The sequence below is a fragment of the Silene latifolia genome, chromosome 7 (assembly GCF_048544455.1).
Source record: "Silene latifolia isolate original U9 population chromosome 7, ASM4854445v1, whole genome shotgun sequence".
NCBI classification, from domain to species: domain Eukaryota; kingdom Viridiplantae; phylum Streptophyta; class Magnoliopsida; order Caryophyllales; family Caryophyllaceae; genus Silene; species Silene latifolia.
In genome coordinates, this window is record NC_133532.1 from 95,667,276 (window position 1) to 95,688,314 (window position 21,039).

Here is a 21,039-nt window from a genome sequence, read left to right on the forward strand (position 1 = left end):
AAAGATTTCTTTTCCGTGATCAAATTAGCAATGATATATTTCATCTCCATGCTTCCTGCTCGCTCAACCTATTATTGTTATTATTCTCATCATTTATAAAAATCTAATATCATTCTCACTTTATATTCTGTAATGTATAAAATGTAGGGTTACTATATTTTGCCTTAATTTGACTACTTACCTTCCTAATTTGTTTATTTGTGATTTTTTATATGATTGAGTATCATAACCATCATTTGAATTTTGAATGCAGTCTTTGTATTTCATATCCATGATAAAAGCGTAATTCGAGACTACAAATTGATCGAAACTACGTGAAGTTAGCCTTCTATTTTTCTCATTTTAATACTTGATTCAAATGTATATGAGAGTTTGAATTTACTTTCTCCGAAAAATTTATTTAATGAGTTTTTATGTTTTTTTTAGACTGAATTTTGAATTTAATCCTCAAAAACTTCATATATTGATAACTTTTTTTTTTTTTTTTTTTTTCGACAATCGGGTTAACGAGTTCTACAATTTAGTAGCACGCTTAGCTAACCTATCAGCGGCTTTATTACAAATTCTAGGAACATAAGCAAAAGAAACACAGTGAAAGTTTGCCGCTAATTCAATGATATCTTCAACAGTATTCCTAGTCCAATGTTTGAGTTGAGAATACTTCAGTACTTGAGCAAGAACCTGTAGACAATCAGAGAAAATGGTAACATGAAAGATATTGTGAGAGAGCGCCCACTTCAAGGCCTCCCTAATTGCCAAAGCTTCTGCTTGCTCAACATTCTCAGCCTTCCTTTGATACAGAATTCAGACACAACCTCATTATCAAACATGATACACCCACCCAAACCAACAACAAGCTCTTTTGACCATACAACATCAACATAAATATGAGACTGTGAGGAGTTAAGAGAACCCTGGATCAAAGGAAAGAGAACTCCATTCCTAAGGTTAGTCAAGTCTTCCTCCAAAGGTGTTTGGAAAGTTATGGACCCTGATTTCTTATCCTCGGCCAAAAGAGCCAATTTAAGAGAATCTTGGTATAGTAAGATAGCACCAGTAGGGGAACACTCAAAATTATCAAAGACCTTTCGGCACCTTACCACCCAGATAGTCCAAATAGTACAAAAAAAGGAAAGACAAGCCTCTTGTTTATTATCAGCCTTAAAAAGAACAGAAAGCCAATTGCAAATCCAAGACTGGAGGTTCAAATTATCCCCTGATTGAGCCCAGATCCCCAAAACACTTCCAGCCCAAACTCTACTAGCAAATGAACAATCACGGAAAAGATGATCAGGCGTTTCCGTTTCTTGTGAATCACAAAGCACACAAGTAAATGGCCCATCAAAACCCCTCTTTAAGAAGCCTTCCCCACAGGGCAATGATTCAGTGAGAGTTTTCCAAATAAGAATGATCCAGCTTTTCGGCCCTGGTAGGTTCCATAGGATTTTCTGAAAGACACCCATACACGCAGTTGGAACTCTTGAAAGGTCCTTCGGGGTAGCTGAAGTATTCCATGAGTTTTTTAGTGCAATGCGGTAGCCAATCTTAACTGAGTAATTTCCAGACAAAGAAGCCGGCCAAAAGAAGTTATCACTGCCTTCAGAGCATCGAATCGGAATAGCAAGAATGTATTTCACAGAGGTTTCATCAAAAAACATAGACACTAATCTACGGTCCCAACAGCTATTGTTACAAATAATGTTTTTGATTCTCAAGTTACTCAAATTAGGGGGATCGGTAAGAAGCTCTAAACATCGTGGTTTCGGCACCTTTCCACTAACCCATTTAGTGTTCCAAACACTAAGATCGGAAAATGGGGAGATGTTCCAAGCTAGAAGAGGTTTAATGAGTTGAAGGCCCCAAGCAATACCTTTCCATCCCCAAGAAGAATTACTCTTACCATTATTAAAAAACAGATCGCCATCTCGCCACCTTAGGCCATATTTAGCACCAATAGACTTACTAAGAATAGAATCTGGGTGGGTGATCATTCTCCATCCAATCTTTGCTAAGAGAGCTTAATTGAACTCTTTCATACGTCTAATACGCAAACCACCATTCCCTTCAGGTTAGTTGGTTAGGAATAGCCTACTACACCAACTAATAGAAAGAGATTTCTTTTGACCCGCCCACAAAAAATGTGACAATATAGCATCTAATCTTTTTGTCACACTTATCGGTATTTAAATACCGATAGAAAGTAGACAGAAAGGGAAGACAAGACAGAAGAAATCAAAGCCAATCTACCAGCCGGCGATAAAAGAACACAATTCCATGATGATAATCGCTTCCTAACCTTGTCAATGATAAACTCAAAAATTTCTCTTTTACTTTTATTACATCATGAGAGACCCACATCAGTAGAAATACCCAAGTAGGAACCCATATTATCTCACTAAAACTACCTCTAATAATAATTCTTTAACTCAGTATGCAAATAACACACCGACAAATTATGACTTAGCGACTCCATTTTCATGGGGATGCTTCTCATATATCAGAAAAACTTGGGTACACAATTCATTTAATAGCTCTTCTTTTTACTTTTTGAGAATAAAATGCCAAATTTTTACTTTTTGAGAATAAAATACCAAATTTAACGTTTGTTGTGCACGCTTTTTTGTGTTAAATGCTATAAAAAAAAATTCAACTTTTTTTTCCTTTTTAAATAATAATGGATATGTGACTCTAAAATGCTTTTAAAGGGGAATGCTGAAATGTAATGATACTTAACCTCGGGTAAATACTACTGTTCCGGGTGTAATTCCAGAGCAAGTATTGTTACCACCCGTGGCTTGTAGAATGATGTCTCGAGTTGGGTTCCTCGCGTCTCTATCGTTCCTCTCGGCCTCTCCTGAAACAATGAACGAACTGAGGGCTTGGCTTTGTGCCAAGCGTACTCACTCCGACGCTCAAGTCAGTGAACTTAGTGGGATAAGTTGCTGTTACTTGGCTAAGGATATATTGTAGAGAGATAAGGAAGATATTACCAGATGAATAGTGATTCTTAGGTTCATTTATGGATCCTTTCCTCAATGAAGGTTGAGGAGTATTTATAGACTTTCACCTTTTGTCACGTAGTGGCCAAGTGGCCAAGTGGCTAGCAGGTGGAAAGACCGTTCTACCCTCGGCCGATGGACCCGTGTCAGGCCGACCGAGGGTCTTGGATATGAGTACGCGGATATGTGTCCCGGCTGATCAGTTGCCAAAGCCGAGACCCGGTGACAGTCGATGGGTTGCATCGGCTAGACTGCGTCTAAGTCGTTGACTTTCTTTGTGGATATCCTTGACCTTGCTCAATGTGTTGACTTGGTCAGCGGTGCAGAATATGCCCCATCAATTTGCCCCCAGCGTAGTCTATGCCGTGGTATGGGCTCCGATGTATGCTGAGCGTATATTCTGCGAAAGTAACTTCTGAAACTTTTCTGTATCGGCTTCTTCTATCTCGGCCTGGTTCTTATTAGGCCGTACCATATATATCCCCCCTTCGCATGGATGTGTAAAGGGCATCCGATGTGGAAGAGAAAGTGACGCTGGCCGAGACCGGGGTTGGGAGTGCCGGTTGTTTTTGATTGCCCCCAGGCCGGTGCTCCCTAGCATAGTTGATCTTGTGGCGGCGGGAGAGCGGATACCTAGGAATTTGTTGAGGAAGATGGATAGGCGAGAGATATGAAAGGGCGTGTTGAAGACGCTTGATCACCGTTGCGTTGATTGACGTTTAATCGCTGCGACGATTGACATTCCGTGGTTGCATGTCCGACACGTGTCCTTCTTGTTAAATAATCATTGCTATCATGTCTTCTCGCCGACGCTGGGACTAGCGCTTGCCGGGGGTTCCCGTCGCGTCTTGATGGGGAGGGGATACTAGAGGCCATTCCGATAAGGTTTGGGGGTCCTAGGTCTCCCTCTCCCGTAGTTGATCCACCAATTTTGGAGGAGTGGGAGGATGAGGATGATGATGCGATGATGATGAGAGGACTCCTTCGATGGTGAGAGGACTCTTTCTCGTTGTTGAGAGGCCGTCTATCCCGGATCATGGCGAGGCTGCCTGCACAATCGGTCTTGATCGCACTGGACTAATAAATTCGCCACTGTTCTCCGGCGGGACTCTTTTCGAAGGCCATTTCTCCTTCGGTGATGAGTACAAGATCGTTATCCCCGAGGAGGGTCAGGGCGGTCTGCCCTCCCCCCGGTCACATCGGCGTGTATATCGGGCACCGGAGTATGGGCTCCGTTTCCTCCGAATGAATACGTCATGGCCATCATCAAAGCTATGAACGTCGCGGGCCCAACCGCATCCGTTGGCCATGAGGACGATAGTCGGCTTTGTGTGGCTTTGTCTCTTTAGGGGAGATCCCAACAAGAAACTTATTCCGCCGCCTTCACCATCTACGGCCTTCGATCGCCGGTAAAGTGGGGTGGTACAGCGTGCGAGACGGAGCCGCGTTGTATCCGTGTCCAAGCTTACTTCTTGTAAGGACCGCAACGGCGGTGGGTGTACGTCCAAGTGCCTGAGGACTACCCATTGCCTCGGTCCTTCCAGAGCCTTGTTTACTTACGGTGTGAGAACCGGGAAGAATATGAGAAATGTATCTCCCGGGGTAAAGTTAAGATGGACGCTTCGATGGTCCCTCTTCTTTGTGGAGGAAGAACGGGCGATCGGTGTTTGTTTGATCTTTGAGAAGGGATGGCTGCCCCGACTCGGATGATCTGCAGATGAGCCGCTTTGCCCCGTCGGCCTCATCCGCCCTCAATCGGGGTGAGTGGGGTCGGTGTGAGGCCCATCTTTACTGTTGTATTCTGTTTTAGAGCTTTGTTTCGCTTCCTTTATGTAATTCTTGCTTGATTTCTTGCAGACCGGTTTGGCCAGGATCTGTCCGAGAAGACCTTAAAGAGGTTGGGGCTTGATAAGGACAGGAAGGTTGTTCAACGGCGTCCTACGGCTAACAAGCTTGATCGCAGATCGGCTCCCAACGAGTGATGGACGAGTGGTGAGGCTTTGGATCCGGAGGCGGCCCGCACGGTTCTCGGAGGCGTGCCGAAGAGAACGAAGAAGGCGGCGTCCAAAACGGCGGCGGCGTCGGTGCCGCCCCTCTTCGACTCCAGCGGTCCCGAAGGATCATTTGGAGGTCGTCGATATCACTGGTGGGGTGGTGACCGTTGCTCGAGTCCCCTCTCTCTCAAGAAGAGGAAAGTGCCACCGTCCGCTTCCACCGTTCTTTGGGAGAAGATCGCCCCCAACCCCCCTCCGACTAAGAGGGTCCAGATCGGGTACGGACCTAACTTGCGGTTCGAGACCTAGCCGGTTCGTTGGACATTCCCGATGACCGACTTTCGATGTGTCGATGCGTGTTGACGTGGATGCTCGTGTAAATTTTTGTAGATCCGCCGTCGGCAGCCGTTCTCACCGAGCGGCGGCTCGAGAAGCGACCGAGAAGACGGGCGATAGAAATGTCACCGTTGACTCCTCGGTCCGTAAGATTTCTTCCGACGAGCTCGTGGCGGAGGGTGAGAAAATATATAAGAGGTTGGCGAAGTGGACCCGTCTAGCCGGCTCCCACATCATGGAGCGGAAAAGAGCGTGGCCCAATCTGCGCCGGCGATCGCGAAGCTCAAGCTTGATCTCTCCGCTTCAAGGGGGAAGCGGGAAGGCTAAGCCGGACCTCTTTCTTGCCAAGAGGCGTGTGGAGGAAGTTGAGAAGCTGCTGGTGGCCGAGAGAGCCAAAGTTGAGGATGCTGATGTTGCCACCGCCAAGTTGATGGAGGAGCGAGACCGGTACAAGGGCGCTTATGGCCGTGGTTGCAAGAGGGACGAGTGGAAAGATTTGTTCCATAACCGAAAGCGGAGGCGCTTAGGGATACGCGGGCTTCCCTTGCTCAAAAGGAGAAGGATATCGAAATGCTTCAAGATGATCTCCTCCCTAAACTGTGCGCCAATACGGGACCAGGCCGGGAGGCGACCGGAGAGCGATAAAAAGCTCGTCCCCGACGGCTCCTTCCCGTGGGACAAATTTGATCGACTTCTGGATGAGATGGTCGAGGTCATTGAAGCGCCGGCTGCAGAGAAGGCGGAGGCAGCGAAGGCGGCTCGGATAGGCGAGGCCAAGGCGGCCTACGATGCAAAGGTGAAGGAGGGTGAGAGGTCAAGTCACTTGAAAGTGTCGAGCCCTCTTCTCGAGCCGGCCGCCGAAGATGCTTTCGCCACGATGGAGGGCAAAGAACAGGGCATAGGGAGACGGGCGGTCGTCACTGACTCACCCGACATCTCGGATAGCTTTAGGCTGTTCGGGGCCAACTATTGAGCCTTTCCTCCCTGCCACTTTTGGCGCTTCAAATGATATGTTTGTAACCTTTTGCTTTTCTTTCCCTTGTTTTGTTAGTAAAACTCTTGGTAGGTTGTGTTTAGGCTTATCCCTATGGGGACGGCCGTCGTCTGATACTCTCTCGTAATTGTTTTCAATAAAGTTCGTCTTATCGGCCTTTGGCTTGGCCAGGGCTTCGATCACAATTCCTCGTTTGTCTTTTTGCGTTATTAATTGAGTGCCTTCGTTTTTACCCTCGGCATGACCGAGGCAGTTTGAATGCATGTCCCAACCGTGTTTAACGTCTTTAGCGTGTCGATCGCGTGTTCCCGTCGCTCTCGGCTTTGACCGAGGTAATCGGGGTTGCGGCCGGCGAGCGTTAGAATCGTGTAGGCATATTGATCGCTAGATTTGCGTCTCAATTGCACTGAGTATACGTTTCTTCTAGCGTATCGACCGACGTGTTCCCCGTCGCTCTCGGCTTTGACCGAGGTAATCGGGGTTGCGGCTTCGACAGCGTTCGTAACTGTGTAGGCGTATTGATCGCTAGATTTGCGTCTCAATTGCACTGAGTATACGTTTCTTCTAGCGTATCGACCGCGTGTTCCCGTCGCTCTCGGCTTTGGCGGCCGAGGTAATCGGGGTTGCGGCTTCGACATCGTTAAATAATCGTAGGCGTATTGATCGCTAGATTTGCGTCTCAATTGCACTGAGTATACGTTTCTTCTAGCGTGTCGACCGGCGTGTTCCCCGTCGCTCTCGGCTTTGGCCGAGGTAATCGGGTTGCGGCTTCGACAGCGTTAGAATCGTGTAGGCGTATTGATCGCTAGATTTGCGTCTCAATTGCACCGAGTATACGTTTCTTCTAGCGTATCGACCGACGTGTTCCCGTCGCTCTCGGCTTTGGCCGAGGTAATCGGGTTGCGGCTTTGACAGCGTTAAATCGCGTAGGCGTATTGATCGCTAGATTTGCGTCTCAATTGCACTGAGTATACGTTTCTTCTAGCGTATCGACCGACGGAGGAGATAAATACTGACGGAAAATTTGGATGTTTCTTCACTAGATATAAACACGCGCCGGGGTGCCGACAATGGTTTTGGACACCTCCACCGCTTATACAAAGTATTTTCTTAGGTTGTCGGTGTTCCGGTGGCTCATCAAGGGCACGCCCCCATGTCCGTCGGCCGGTATGTACCGGCCTCATCTCTTCAACTACTTTGTAGGGTCCCTCCCGATTGGCGTTAATTTTCCATGAATATTTCCTTTGTTGGTGGCGGCCGACTTTCTTAGGACCAGATCTCCTATTTTTAAGTCCCTTTTGTGGACTCTTCGGTTGTAGGCTCTTTTCATCCGGTTTTGGTATACTGCCAAGTTGAGGCGTGCCGTATCTCGGTTTTCTTCGACCAGGTCTAGGGAGGCTCTTAGGCCTTCCTCGTTTTCAACCGGGTTGAAGGTAGCCGCTTCAATGTTGGCACCGTCGCTTCGATTGCGGGGATCGCCGGAGCCGTAGACTAAGTGGAAGGGGGTGTACCCCGTTGCTTCTTTCTCCGTGGTCCGAAGGGACCACAGGACACCGGGTAGTTCATCGGCCCACCTTCCCTTAAGGTCTTCAACTGTCTTTTTCAAACCGTTGAGGATTGTTTTGTTGGCCGCCTCCGCCTGCCCGTTGCTCTGTGGGTGACAGACGGAGGAGTATGCAAACTTGATGCCAAGCTCTTCTAGCCGATTCATTATCGGTCACTCCAAAACTCCCGGCCGTGGTCAAATACCATAACTTGGGGTAATCCAAACGAGTTATAACATTTTCCCGCATTACCTTTCGACGGCCGTGTGGTTTTTGCCGATCGCTACGACTTCAACCCATTTGGTGAAGTAGTCAACGGCGACGATCAAGAACTTCCTTCCTCCGGAGGCCGTTGGAAATGGCCCTAGCATATCCATCCCCCACTGTGCGAAAGGGAGGGGATTAAGCACCGGTTGTAGGTCCCGGGAAGGAGCGTGTATCACCGGAGCATGCATTTGACAGTTCGTGCACTTCTTGGTTTTAGCCTTGGAATCCGCAAGCATGGTGGGCCAGAAGTAGCCGGCTCGCAGAGCTTTGTGGGCCAGCGTTCTTGCCCCCATGTGATGACCACAGATGCCTTCGTGAATTTACTCAAAAAATTAGCTCTGCGTCGGCTGGGCCGACGCATTTCAAGAGTGGTCTTATTATGGACCTTCTGTATAATTCTCCTTCAAACAACAAGTACCTGGCGGCGATCCTCTTTATCTTGGCCGAGAGATTGCGGTCCTCCGGCAACTCATTTGCAAGTTTGTACTTCATTATGGGAGTCATCCACGTTGTCACGGCCTCGATGTTGCCCACCGTGCGAGTGCGTCGGTGATGCTTTTAGCGGTCCCGATATCTACTAGCACGGTTCGGTGATATTCTTGATGGTTGAACTGCGGAGTTTTGAGAGAGCGTCGGCCCGGTTGTTCTCGGATCTGGGAACGCATTGGATTTGGAAAGATTTCAATTTCGCTATGTCGGCCTTTACCCTTTCCAGGTACCTTACCATTCCGTCGTCCCGAGCCTCAAACTCCCCTCGATTTGGTTAGTAACCAACGGTGAGTCTGTCTTCAACACAATGTGTTCTCGCTCCAGCCACTAGCTAGCTCGACTCCGGTTATCACCGCCTCGTATTCGGATTCGTTGTTCGAGGCCGAGAAGGTGAATTTCAAGGCATACTCAAACTCGTCCCCGCTTGGGCGATGATAAGGATGCGGCTCCCGAGTCATGTTCGTCGTGGAGGAGCCGTCGGTGTAAACCTCCCATACACCTGGGTTTGGCTCTTCTTGATATGTGCATTCGGCCAAGAAATCTGCAAGTGCTTGCCCTTTTATCGAAGGCCTTGGTTTGTCTTGAATGCCGAAGGCGAGAGTTCCACTTGCCCATTTGATGAGCCTACCAGATCGTTCGAATTTTTCCAAAGCTTTCTCCAATGGCTGATCGGTTAGGACCGTCACGGGGTGTGCGTCGAAGTAGGGTTTTAACTTCCTCGCGGCAACGACGATGGCGAAGGCTGCTTTTCAATCGGTGGGTAATTTCTCTCGGCGGCAACAGCGTATGGGCGACAAAGTAGATTGGGTGTTCTTGTTTATCCTCTTCCCCGATGATCACAAAGATCGACCGTGGCCGAGGTAATCTGCTATATATAGGTATAGCGTTTCTCCCAAAGACCGCCCGACGAGTTGGGAGAGTCGAAGATGAGCTTTCGGTTGCTTGAAAGCCGTGCTCTGTCCTCCCCCCAAGTCTTTATTCCCCTTCAACACTTTGAAGAATGGGGTGCTTTTGTCGGCTGACCGAGAGATGAAGCGGGCGAGAGCCGCCATTCTCCCGGCCAAAGATCATAACCTCTTTTCGATTCCTGGGTTCCGGCAGGTCTAGGATTGCTCGGACTTTGTCCGGATTGGCATCTATGCCTCTCGCACCGACAAGTACACCTAGGAATTTACCCGCCGGACACCGGTTGCATTTCATTGGGTTGAGCTTCATCTTGTATTTCCTTAGTGAGCAAAATGTCTCGTGTAAATCGGCCAAGTGCTCATTTGTCGACTTGCTTTTTACAATAGCATCGTCGACGTAAGCCTCAATGTTCCGTCCTTTTTGATTTTGGAACACTTTGTCCACCAGCCTTGTGTACGTTGCTCCGGCGTTCTTCAAACCAAACGGCATCATTTTGTACATGTATGTGCCGTTAGCAGTGATAAATGCGCATTTAGGCATGTCTTCCTCGGCCATAAATACTTGGTGATACCCCGAGAAGGCGTCCAGCAGGCTCAGCATGGTGTAGCCTGCCGTGGCGTCAATTAAACTATCTATTCGAGGCAAGGGATAACAATCTTTGGGGCATGCTTTATTAAGGTTGGTAAAGTCTACACACATTCTCCATGCCCCCGATGACTTCTTCACCATTACAACATTGGCTAACCACTCAGGATAAGTACAAGGCATGATGAAACCCGCCGCTAGTAATTTATCTACTTCGGCTTTGATGGCCTCATCCTTTTCGGCCGAGGAGTTCCTCATTCTCTGTTTGACTGGGCGAGCGGTGGAGAGTACGTTCAGCTTGTGAACAATCACCTTCCGGTTCACGCCTGGCATCTCGGCCGCTGAGTAGGCGAAAACATCTTTATTCTTCCTCAGCAGGTCCAGGAGGTCGGCTCTGAATTTTGGTTCCAGGTTGACACCGACAGTTACGGTGCGGCCCGGATCAATCTCTACCTCCTCGGTCTCTGCTCCTTCGACCATGCCGATGGTCTGGTCGTTTCCGTATCTGGGGGTGTACTGTATCTGGAAGGATTTTAGTTCTGAAGCGCCAGCTCTCACCCTCTCTAGATACTTTATCGTCCCGTAGTCCCGGGCTTCGTACTCTCCTCTGATCTGGTTGGTCACTAAGAGTGAATCTGTCTTCACCATGATACGCTCTGCCCCGGCGGTTTTAGCTAGCTCAACTCCGGTTATCACCGCCTCGTACCTGGATTCATTGTTTGAGGCCAATGAGGTAAGCTTCAAGGCGTGCTCAAACACGTCTCCGTTTGGGCTGATAATAACGATGCCGGCCTTCGAGCTATTCGTCGTGGAAGGGCCGTTAGCGTAAACCTCCCATAAGCGGGATCCTCCTCGTTCTTCGAGACGAGCTTATGCGCCTCCCCCCGGTCCGAGACATACACTAATGTTAGGGCCGGATGGACATCACAACCGTCGGCCTCGCTCAAAGTGACCCGGCCTATGAGGACGTTGTGGGCGGGAGCGAGCCGTCAATAACTACGAACTCGGACATAACATTCCCGCCGCACTTCCCTCGCCGAACATTACTGGCGGCACTTGATTGATCCCGGGGGTACCAGGCGGCCCCAAAAAACGTACAACGGTTTGGTGTAGGGGCTCAAGTCTTGACCTTCGGGCCAGGTCGAGGAAACATTCTCTGTACATAATGTTTGTGTAGGCGCCCGTGTCAATCAGGCATCTCTTCACCAAGTGGTTGGCTATGTCCAGGTGGACCACAAGCGGGTCACTGTGAGGGGCGATGACTCCCTCGTAGTCTTTCTTCCCAATTGTCATATCGGGGATGTTGGAAGCGGGGGTTGCTGTGTCGGGCACAAAGTTGATGGCCTGATATAGTTCATTCAGGTGCCGTTTGTGCCCATGAGCGGACCCACTGTTCTCGTTGTCCCCGATGACGACATTGACTACTCCTACTCGCTCAGAAACGGATTTCTTATTTGACTTGTCGGTATCTGTTTTTCGGCCTCCGGCTACGTATTTGCCGAGACTTCCCGTTCGGATTAGATCTTCAATGGCGTTTTTCAAATGCCGGCAGTCGTTTGTTAAGTGGTCGGTGTGGCCGTGGTACTCACAGTACTGGCTCGTGTCACCGTCACTTCTCGCCCTAGGGGGCCTTTCCCACTTCTGGCCTTCGTTTTTGCTCAGGGTGAAGACCTCGGCGGCGGATACGACCAGAGGGGTGTGATTATTGTCGCGCCGTAGTACGGTGCCGAACTCCCCCCGGCGTCCACCGAGTCCTGTTTCCTGGCAGACTGGCCAGACCGTGACCTATTATTGTCACGGCGCTCTTCATTCGGGTTGTTCTCCCGGTGGCTCTTCTTCTCTGAGTGGTCGGCCCCGCTGGGGCCTACCCAGATTTTGTGGTAGTCCTCCACTTTAATGGCTTGATCAGCCAATCTTCTGGCGGCATCAAAGGTCAGGCCGCCGCGTTTGATGAGCTCGTCTTTTAGGTCTCCCCTTGGGAGGCCTTTCATTAGCGCGAAGGCTGCCAGTTCGCTGTTCAGCTCACGAATTTGCTGAACCTTGGCGTCGAACCTCTTCACATAACTTCGGAGAGACTCGCCTCCCTCCTGTCTGATAGTCAGGAGGTCCGAGGTCTCCACGGCCCTCCTCTTGTTGCAGGAATACTGGGCTAGGAATGCGTCCTTTAGGTCGGCGTAACGCATATGTCACGACCCGTCGGGCAGCCCCTTGTACCAACTCGTGCCATCCCATGCGATGTCGTTGGGAAGATTCGGCACCAGACCTCATCAGGTTGCTCCCATACTGACATGTGAGACTCGTAAGCCTCGACGTGGTCAGTCGGGTCACCTTCCCTTTTGTATGCTATAGGTGGTAACTTCAGCTTAGTCGGCACCGGAGTATCTAGGACGTAGGCGCTGAGGGGTTGCCTGACCACATGTCGGACGACACGCGGCGATCGGCTCCTCGCATTCCTAGTCCGGCTTCTCTCCTCGTAGCGAGAAGGACTTCTCCTCCGACTATGGCGAGTCGGGCTTCTTCTCCAACTCTGACGAGTTGGGCTTCTCTCGCTCCTCCGGGGTGTGCCTCGTTCGTGCCGCGGCGACGCAGTCTTCTCACGAGTGCGAGAAGGACTTAGGTCCACCACGACCACTTTGGGCTCCCCGGTGTCTTGACGGGTCGCTTCTCCTAATGCTCCGTTCAAGTTTCTTGGGGTCACATTTTGGGCCCTAGTCTCCTGGACGGTTTCCGCCGCTCTTGTCGGCGTGACGGTGTGCCGTACTCCCAATTAGGTCCAGGAGCATCTTCGGTTTTGCTACGTCAACCACATGTCCCATGATGGTGACACTGTCGACAGCAAATGAGTGTCTGTATTATTGGCATTCCGTACTCGGTTGAATCACTTGGCCGTGAGGGCTGCACAACTCAGTTTGTGGACGGTATCATCTTGGTAGAATTCGGTTTCGTCGGTAACGAATGCCTCTTGTTCTTTCGACATCTTCTTGGCTTTGGGGGTGGGTTTTTTGTGTGTATTTTTTTTTGTTTGGGAATGAATGTGACTAGCTTCTAGTGTCTATCCTCACAGACGGCGCCAATTGTTCCGGGTGTAATTCCAGAGCAAGTATTGTTACCACCCGTGGCTTGTAGAATGATGTCTCGAGTTGGGTTCCTCGCGTCTCTATCGTTCCTCTTGGCCTCTCCTGCAACAATGAACGAACTGAGGGCTTGGCTTTGTGCCAAGCGTACTCACTCCGACGCTCAAGTCAGTGAACTTAGTGGGATAAGTTGCTGTTACTTGGCTAAGGATATATTGTAGAGAGATAAGGAAGATATTACCAGATGAATAGTGATTCTTAGGTTCATTTATGGATCCTTTCCTCAATGAAGGTTGAGGAGTATTTATAGACTTTCACCTTTTGTCACGTAGTGGCCAAGTGGCCAAGTGGCTAGCAGGTGGAAAGACCGTTCTACCCTCGGCCGATGGACCCGTGTCAGGCCGGCCGAGGGTCTTGGATATGAGTACGCGGATATGTGTCCCGGCTGATCAGTTGCCAGGCCGAGACCCAGGTGACAGGCCGATGGGTTGCATCGGCTAGACTGTCTAAGTCGTTGACTTTGCTGTGGATATCCTTGACCTTGCTCAATGTGTTGACTTGGTCAGCGGTGCAGAATATGCCCCATCAACTACATTCGGTTCTTTGGTATTGCCCCACTTTATAAGATTTGTGAGGATTATCTGCAATAATGAGGCCGTTCCAAAGAATCGGAAGTCACATAGATTTTGATCCCTTAGTGAGGCAGCTTAAATACAAGCCTAGGTTCGAAGATAACATGGACCAATGTACATAATTTATTTCAAATGCTCCCTATTTTGTTGATTTAAGTTTACGACATTTTGATGTAATGATTCTTATTTGACAACTAATCAACCATGCTAAAAGAGTCTTACTATTACTCAACATTGACTGACCTTTTCTTTGCCAACATCGGATTATGAAAACATAAAAATAAGCCAAAGGGCCCTTCACTCCCTCGGCCATTTATTTTGCATTTCTAAAACAAATTTTAGTAGAAATATCACAGATTTCTTTGATGTTTAGAGAGCTCAGAAACTTGTTAATGTAACCTCTTTTATCCGACAACCACGGTATTAAATAATTGAAACAGTATTGTACATGTTTTTTCTGTTGCTTTGATCAAAAGAGAATCGTCATTGAACAGTGATCAGTTGACGATTTCATTCCCCTCTTAGCGATCGGCAAAAACGATTAAGCGGATGAATGAGAGCTGTGCCGCAGTGAGAGATACCAACAATGATGCATACGAATTAGAAGCTCAAAATCATTTCCTATTTTAGTCTATAAACTGATTATCTACTACAATCTTTGAGCTGGGCTGAAATTATGTCACCGCTGCCAGACCAACGAACATAAGTCTAAGTCTGATCACAATTTTTCGAATATATTAACAAACGTCCGAGAGAATAGGGACTATATTTGTAGCCTTAATTAGTCATTTCTGCTCTTGGAGCGAATAGGGACTATATTTACAACCAACAAACTTGGTCTTTGGGATGTATGAACACCACAGCCAATAAAAGGAATAATGGGCAAAACTTACATACAAAGTTAATGTAGCTTTGAGATTAACAACAATGATGCGCATACAATCTCAAACTCAATCTCCAATCCCAATCCTTTGAATTTGATTACCTACTACGCTCTTCAGGTTTGACTAACTGAGCTAAAATCAATGCGGCCCAGATGAACAAAAATTACTCAAATCACAATATTTCGGATATATTCAACAGTGGTGAAGGACACGCGCGAGCATAAGTGATGCATTCTGTTGAGGGAGGTTGCATATTTGAAACCTTAACTAGTGGAGTATTACTCTATAGTCTATACTAATCATTGGTCTGTCAAATGAAAATACCTAAATATTTATTGATCTCATATGACACAATCCCCTCGTCTCACATTTGAGACCGTCTCATGCAAGACTCATATGACGACAGTCACTAAGAATTTCCTAACTATCAATTCAATATAATTATCCAACTACCAAATCAATTCATAGTCAATCAAAGATAAAGCATTAAAAAGAGATGATTTGAAAGTGAATAATGAGAGCAAGAGTGATTAAAAAGAGTAGTAGCATAGATAGATCCTTAAAAACATAGCATATCTGAAAACTAAATATATAAATCCAAATTGAAACACAAAGCGACAATCTCAGTACCTCCTGGGACCAGCAGCACCACCACGACCGAAGCCACCAGAAGGGAGAGTAAGAGCAGCAGACTCAGGTGCAACCTCAGAGAGACCAGGAAGATCAGACATACCAAGTGCAGCCAACATATCAAGAGTCTCACGATCAACCTCAATATGATCAGTACGAATGGCAGAAACATCAGGAACGAAATCCATACGCCTTTCACGCTCTTCCTCCTGAAGCTTGAGTGAGATCCCACGAACAGGACCCTTTTGGATTCGCCTCATTAAATGGGTTGAGAATCCAGCTATCTTGTTACGGAGTCTCTTTGAAGGAATTATTGCTACTTCTTCAAGCACTTTCTTGTTCGTGTGGAAGTCCAGTGTCATTTTTGAGTAGTACTTTTCTATTACTTGTCTTGATGATTTCTTCACTGTTTTCGTCCGTACGCGACCCATTTTCTGGAGAAAAGATGCGACTGCGCTGTGACGACACTGAGGGACGACCGTAGAGGAGCAACTACCAAGTGTTATTGTGTTTAGGGTTTTCAGGTTTAGTGTTGCGGCTTTAGGGTTGTCATTCTCGATCAAAATTACATTGGGCTGGGCTTATGTTAAATACCACTGCCTCCATCATTTTTCCTTACCATTCTTATTGGAGACGCTTATTTTGAACTTAATTTCAACTCATTTTAATTCAATTTTGTTTTATTTAGTTTATCTTTTTACAAATTAACCTTTATTTAAAAAGGTTATTTGATGAGAATAATCCAAACTATTGATCGCCTTCTCAGATTAATCCCAACTATATTTTAACTCATATTAATTTGATCTTTGTAGTCATTTTTCTAATATTAGACCAGCCTTGTTTTAACTGGTTATAACAGGTGAAGGATGACCTCTTTGTGGGTTATTTAAGTCGTCTTCTTCCTTCTTCTTCGTACAACCTTACTTTTCTTATACTTTAACCCATTTTCACCACAACAATTTCTAAATTCAAACAAACACTACTTTGCAGGTTGTATAAGCTGAAGGTCTAGAAAGCTATAAACTTCACACGAACACTACTGAAATGTACCCATTATCTTCATCATAATGACATAATCATAAAATTGTGTGGTCTGCTTATCATCTAACAACTTCTAAATTGAAGATCTGGGTTCACCATCTTCTTCAATGACGATCCCCCACCCCCAAATTTACTTCACTAACCTCAAATTCATACATTCCCTCCCAGAACCCTAATTATTTTCAACTACAATTACAACAAAAATTACAGCAACATTGGTCTTTGTTTTCAGCACCTCATTGGCCCCTCAACTCGGTTATTCACCAACACTTCCGCCAATAACAGCCATATAGCTATAATATAAAAGATTCAAACTTTGATTAGGTTTTCGAGAGGATGTATTTTTCTAGCCTCGGAATATGACTCATATGAGTGAGTTTTCTAGTGAGTAAGGGGTGTTGGCGGTGGCGGCAGAGAGACAGAAACAGGTTGTAGATAGGCGGAGGATGGAGGGAGATGGTTGTGACGAAGGTTGTGGGTGTTTAGTTGTTGGTGATGAAGAAGTTGAATGGGTGAAGGGGTCTTGAAAGTTAGTATGATGTAATGATTTTAGATTTATTTTATTATAAAATGTGTGACCTGAAGATTAGGTAGCCGGTTACCTGATGCATTATGAGAAAAATGAGGGTATAATTCAGATTATTCTAGGTTAAAGTATAGTTTAGATTAATATGAGAAGGTGAGGGATAGTTTGGATTATTCTTATCAAATAACCCTATTTAAAACTAGTTTCTAAATGTTCTATTATATCTCTCTCTAAAATCTCTCCAATGCAAGATCCCGACCCAATCTCATGTCATCGGCCGAAGAAAGACAAACAACATCAAGACTCACGTCCCAATAGGTACCAACACGGAAACAAATGACAATCATTTCCCACCCTTACCAAAAAAACGCAAAATGTAAATCTATCCATTAGCGATTTTCTAAACTTGGAACAACCATCTTCCATGGCTATCAATGCAGTAATTCCCATTTCTCCAACTGACCCCCCGAACTCTGAAATCGAAGGAGGCCTCTGCATCCATGACAAACTTCAAGGATATCAGAATGTCAATTCAATTTTAGTGGATCAACTATATGAGGATTATGATATAGACATTAATTCGGATGTTGAAAGTGGTGAAGAAGTAGAAGATACCCTATCAATCTTGTCATGTGCTAAAATTCTTGTATCGAAAAAGGAAAAAAATCAAATTACGCAAACCTTGGAGGCATGCGCTAATTATAAAATAGTTTGACAAAAAGCTTGGCTACTTATCGCAAATGCGGAAACTGGACACTAAATGACCAATTAAGGGTAAGCTTACCCTTATTGACATTACCGATTCCTATTATGTGGCTCGATTTACGTCTTTGCAGGACTATGAACATGTACTCACTCAAGGTTCGTGGTTGATCGATGGTCACTATATTACCATCCGAAAATGGGTTCCAAATTTTATCCCATCAGAGGATAATATTAAGTTCACTACGACTTGGGTACGCATACCTAATCAACCAGTGGAAAATTTAAATGAGGGCTTTCTCAAACGGGTAGGTTCGAAAATTGGTAAAGTTATCAGAATTGACAAGAATACCGCATCCGCGGAACGAGGCCAATTCACAGGTATGAGTGTTGAAGTGGACATTGGCAAGCGCCTCTTATCCAAATTTTGGCTCAACGGAAAAATTTATCATACTCAGTATGAAGGTCTTAAGTCCATAAACTCCATATGTTCAAATGTGGTAAGATTAGACACGTAGTGGAGAATTGCCCGGGTTCCTTAGCTACCAACGAGCATGCTATCAATGGTCCAGTAAAAGGCAATACAGAGATAAATGCCGCTTGTCAAATAAATCTGGTGGAAAACCGTAGTGAATTACCAGCAGTCACGGATAAGTTTGGGGACTGGATGATCGTTAAAAAACCACCGCGTAAAAGGACTGCTCCCAAGGCCGTAAAAAACCACCGCGTAAAAGGACTGCTCCCAAGGCCGATAAACCAGGAAATGATATCACTACAAATCCTAGTGGTAATACCGAATCTTCAATTTCGGAAACCATAATTCTGGATCAAGGTTTGATATTCTAAACTCAAATTCAATTGAAAAATCCTTCACCCAGAATAATGGTATAATCCCTACATCTATTCCACAAAATCATAATAAAAAAAATAATAAATCTTCCCATATTAAAGCCAATAATAATTCTTTTCAAAAAAAATCTACTACAAAAAATAATCAAACCCGAACCTCCTCTATTTTCCGTAACATTACAAATTTAGTATCAAGCGTAAAAGCCACAACTAATATCACAACTAATATCCCTACCAAAATAACTATTATTGATCAATTAGCAATCAAACCCACATAATTAAGTAACAATGTCATTCCAGTTCACGGAGGTAATCGAAACGTACCTCCCTCTGTCGTGCCATTTACAGGAGAGCCCCCTGATAACATTTATAGCATCATCACGGAACTTCACGATATCTCTCTTTCTGCCTACCCTCTTACTGGAAGAAGTGATTGCATCCCAAGTCTCAGAATAAAGTACAATCCCGCTTGAACATCAAGGGAAGGAAAAATGAAACGTGCATTTTCTCTACGCTCGCTTCATATGTTCTGCTCGTTCTGTGTTTTTGTGAGCAGTAAGCAGCAAATATCCTCTTATTTATGGAAAGTTGGTGGCCGCGCGCGAGGATCCCACTCCAGTATCCGCTTTGATTCATGCAGCTATTGGCTTGATATAATTCAGAAAACACAAGTTTTCTCGAAGCCTCGGTTTTTTGCAGTAGTCCAAGGGGTTGGTTTACTTTTAGACCTTCACTCGCTTCAGTTGCACACTCGCACACAAGCACAAGGCCGATTCTGGAAGGGACATGAACAGGGACACTGTAATACCTGGAAAATTTGGGACTAACAAAAGACCTAGGGACACGTGAGGGGACCCACGCATACTCGAAAATAAAGGATGGCCCTTCCACTAGACCAAGTAAGACCTAAACTATACCTAGTAGACTTTCAGTGGACCGAGTAGAATCCCTCGCGGACCAAGTGATTGACACTCAGTCGAGTAAAGAGTATACTCGATTGAGTGAGTGCCACTCGGTCGAGTGAATCGGTTACTCGGTCGAGTGACACTATGTTGTACCCGAGAAATGATATTTCGGGATTTCATCTTATCCAAACCCTTATCCTTGTAATACCCGGATATTGTGGGACACAAAAAGGAACTTTGGATGCGTGAGAGGACCTTAGACTAGAATAGAGGTCACTCGGAAGTGAAGTATGACTATAAAGTGGGCCGAGTATGACCTATACTAGAATTAGTAGAGTTGTTATAACGTCCGCCTATAGAAGGATCATCTTAAAATTCTAATAACTTGAGATATAGATATGATATTGATGTGATTACAACTGGAGGTGATATATTGTCCTCTTACGATTCCAACGGTAGGTCACACGCCCAAAATGACCAAGAAACGAGTGAGATATGACTGTTTTAAGAAAACTGGTCATTGCTGAGAACTGCGTCGCACTTGACCGAGTGAGGTCCACTCGACCGAGTGGACTCGGCACTCGATCGAGTGACTGACACTCGACCGAGTGGGCTCGCCACTTGACCGAGTGGCGCTGAATAAGAACACAGGATAAGGAAATCTTATCCCTTTATCCTCATTCATTGTATGTTCTTCCTTCTCACTCCAAATGCTCTCCCTTCTCTCTAAACCCTCCACAAACACTTTTACATGGGATTCAAGCTTACTTTCATAGATTGTTCTGTAATACTCCGTATTTATGAGTCTTCGGGTACTCTATCGAGTAGGCCTTACTCTGTCGAGTAAGGGTAAGTTGCGTTTTAGAAAAGTTTCCGACCTGTTGGGTACTCGATCGAGTAACTAGGATACTCGATCGAGTAAGGGGGTACTCGATCGAGTACCTTGGGTACTCGATCGAGTAGCCGGTTTACGGGGAGTTTTTCTCGGGTTTTGTTAATTATGCGATTAAGATATATAACCTTCGTCGTCATTATTCTAAACACTTTTGCAAAACCTAATTTACTGTTAAAGAGAGAAAGCAAGTACGTTCTTAATCCTAATCGCATCGTTAGCAAATCCCGGAGTTTGGAAGGTCGGTTCTCATCGTTGGTTATACCGTTGAGATCCTTGCGTCGAGGGTAAGATCTATGTACCCTTTTTGTTGTCTTTCCTTTGATTTGGTTAAACCCTAGTATAGGGATTTGGGGGTTTTTGAGTAGTATGTGATTTGGTAGCATTTGTATGTTGTATGATAGGAGGAGGTTTCGTAGAGGAAGCGTTTTGATACAGCAATAGAGACCGTCTGATAGTGTGCTTTCCAGGTAAGATTTCCTACTCAGTATTAGTCCCATAATGGGATGATTGTTGATGTGTTGAGATTGATTGTTTGATGTAGTAATTGTATTGTGACGGTTGTGATTGTGATTGTTGTCTATGGTCCTCGAGGCGTGTTCTCGGCTGAGTGGGGTCACTTGCGGGAGTGGCTTCACGCCCTAGTTTCGCCTTCTGTGGAACCCGCCACAGAAGGGATGTGCACATTAATGGACAGGGTTATCGCTCATTATGAGGAGCGGGGATTTGGTGGGTGGTGCGGTCCCCCATCGGCGCGGTGTCCATGGACGATCGATGATTGAGATTGTTG

General features: G+C 46.0%; 2 protein-coding genes across 2 annotated transcripts; both read right to left on the bottom strand.

Moving 5' to 3' along the window:
- Nucleotides 1-513: 513 nt before the first annotated feature.
- On the bottom strand, nucleotides 514-1,991 carry LOC141590383 (uncharacterized). The gene is made up of 2 exons (XM_074410980.1): nucleotides 816-1,991; nucleotides 514-681 (listed from the first exon to the last, which is right to left on the bottom strand). Exons 1-2 carry the CDS (start codon nucleotides 1,989-1,991, stop codon nucleotides 514-516), a joined length of 1,344 nt encoding a protein of 447 aa, XP_074267081.1.
- Nucleotides 1,992-15,183: 13,192 nt separating this feature from the next.
- LOC141592382 (small ribosomal subunit protein eS17w-like) lies at nucleotides 15,184-15,901 on the bottom strand. The gene has a single exon (XM_074413012.1). It carries the CDS (start codon nucleotides 15,763-15,765, stop codon nucleotides 15,328-15,330), a length of 438 nt encoding a protein of 145 aa, XP_074269113.1. The 5' UTR covers nucleotides 15,766-15,901; the 3' UTR covers nucleotides 15,184-15,327.
- Between the last annotated feature and the right edge of the window lie 5,138 nt (nucleotides 15,902-21,039).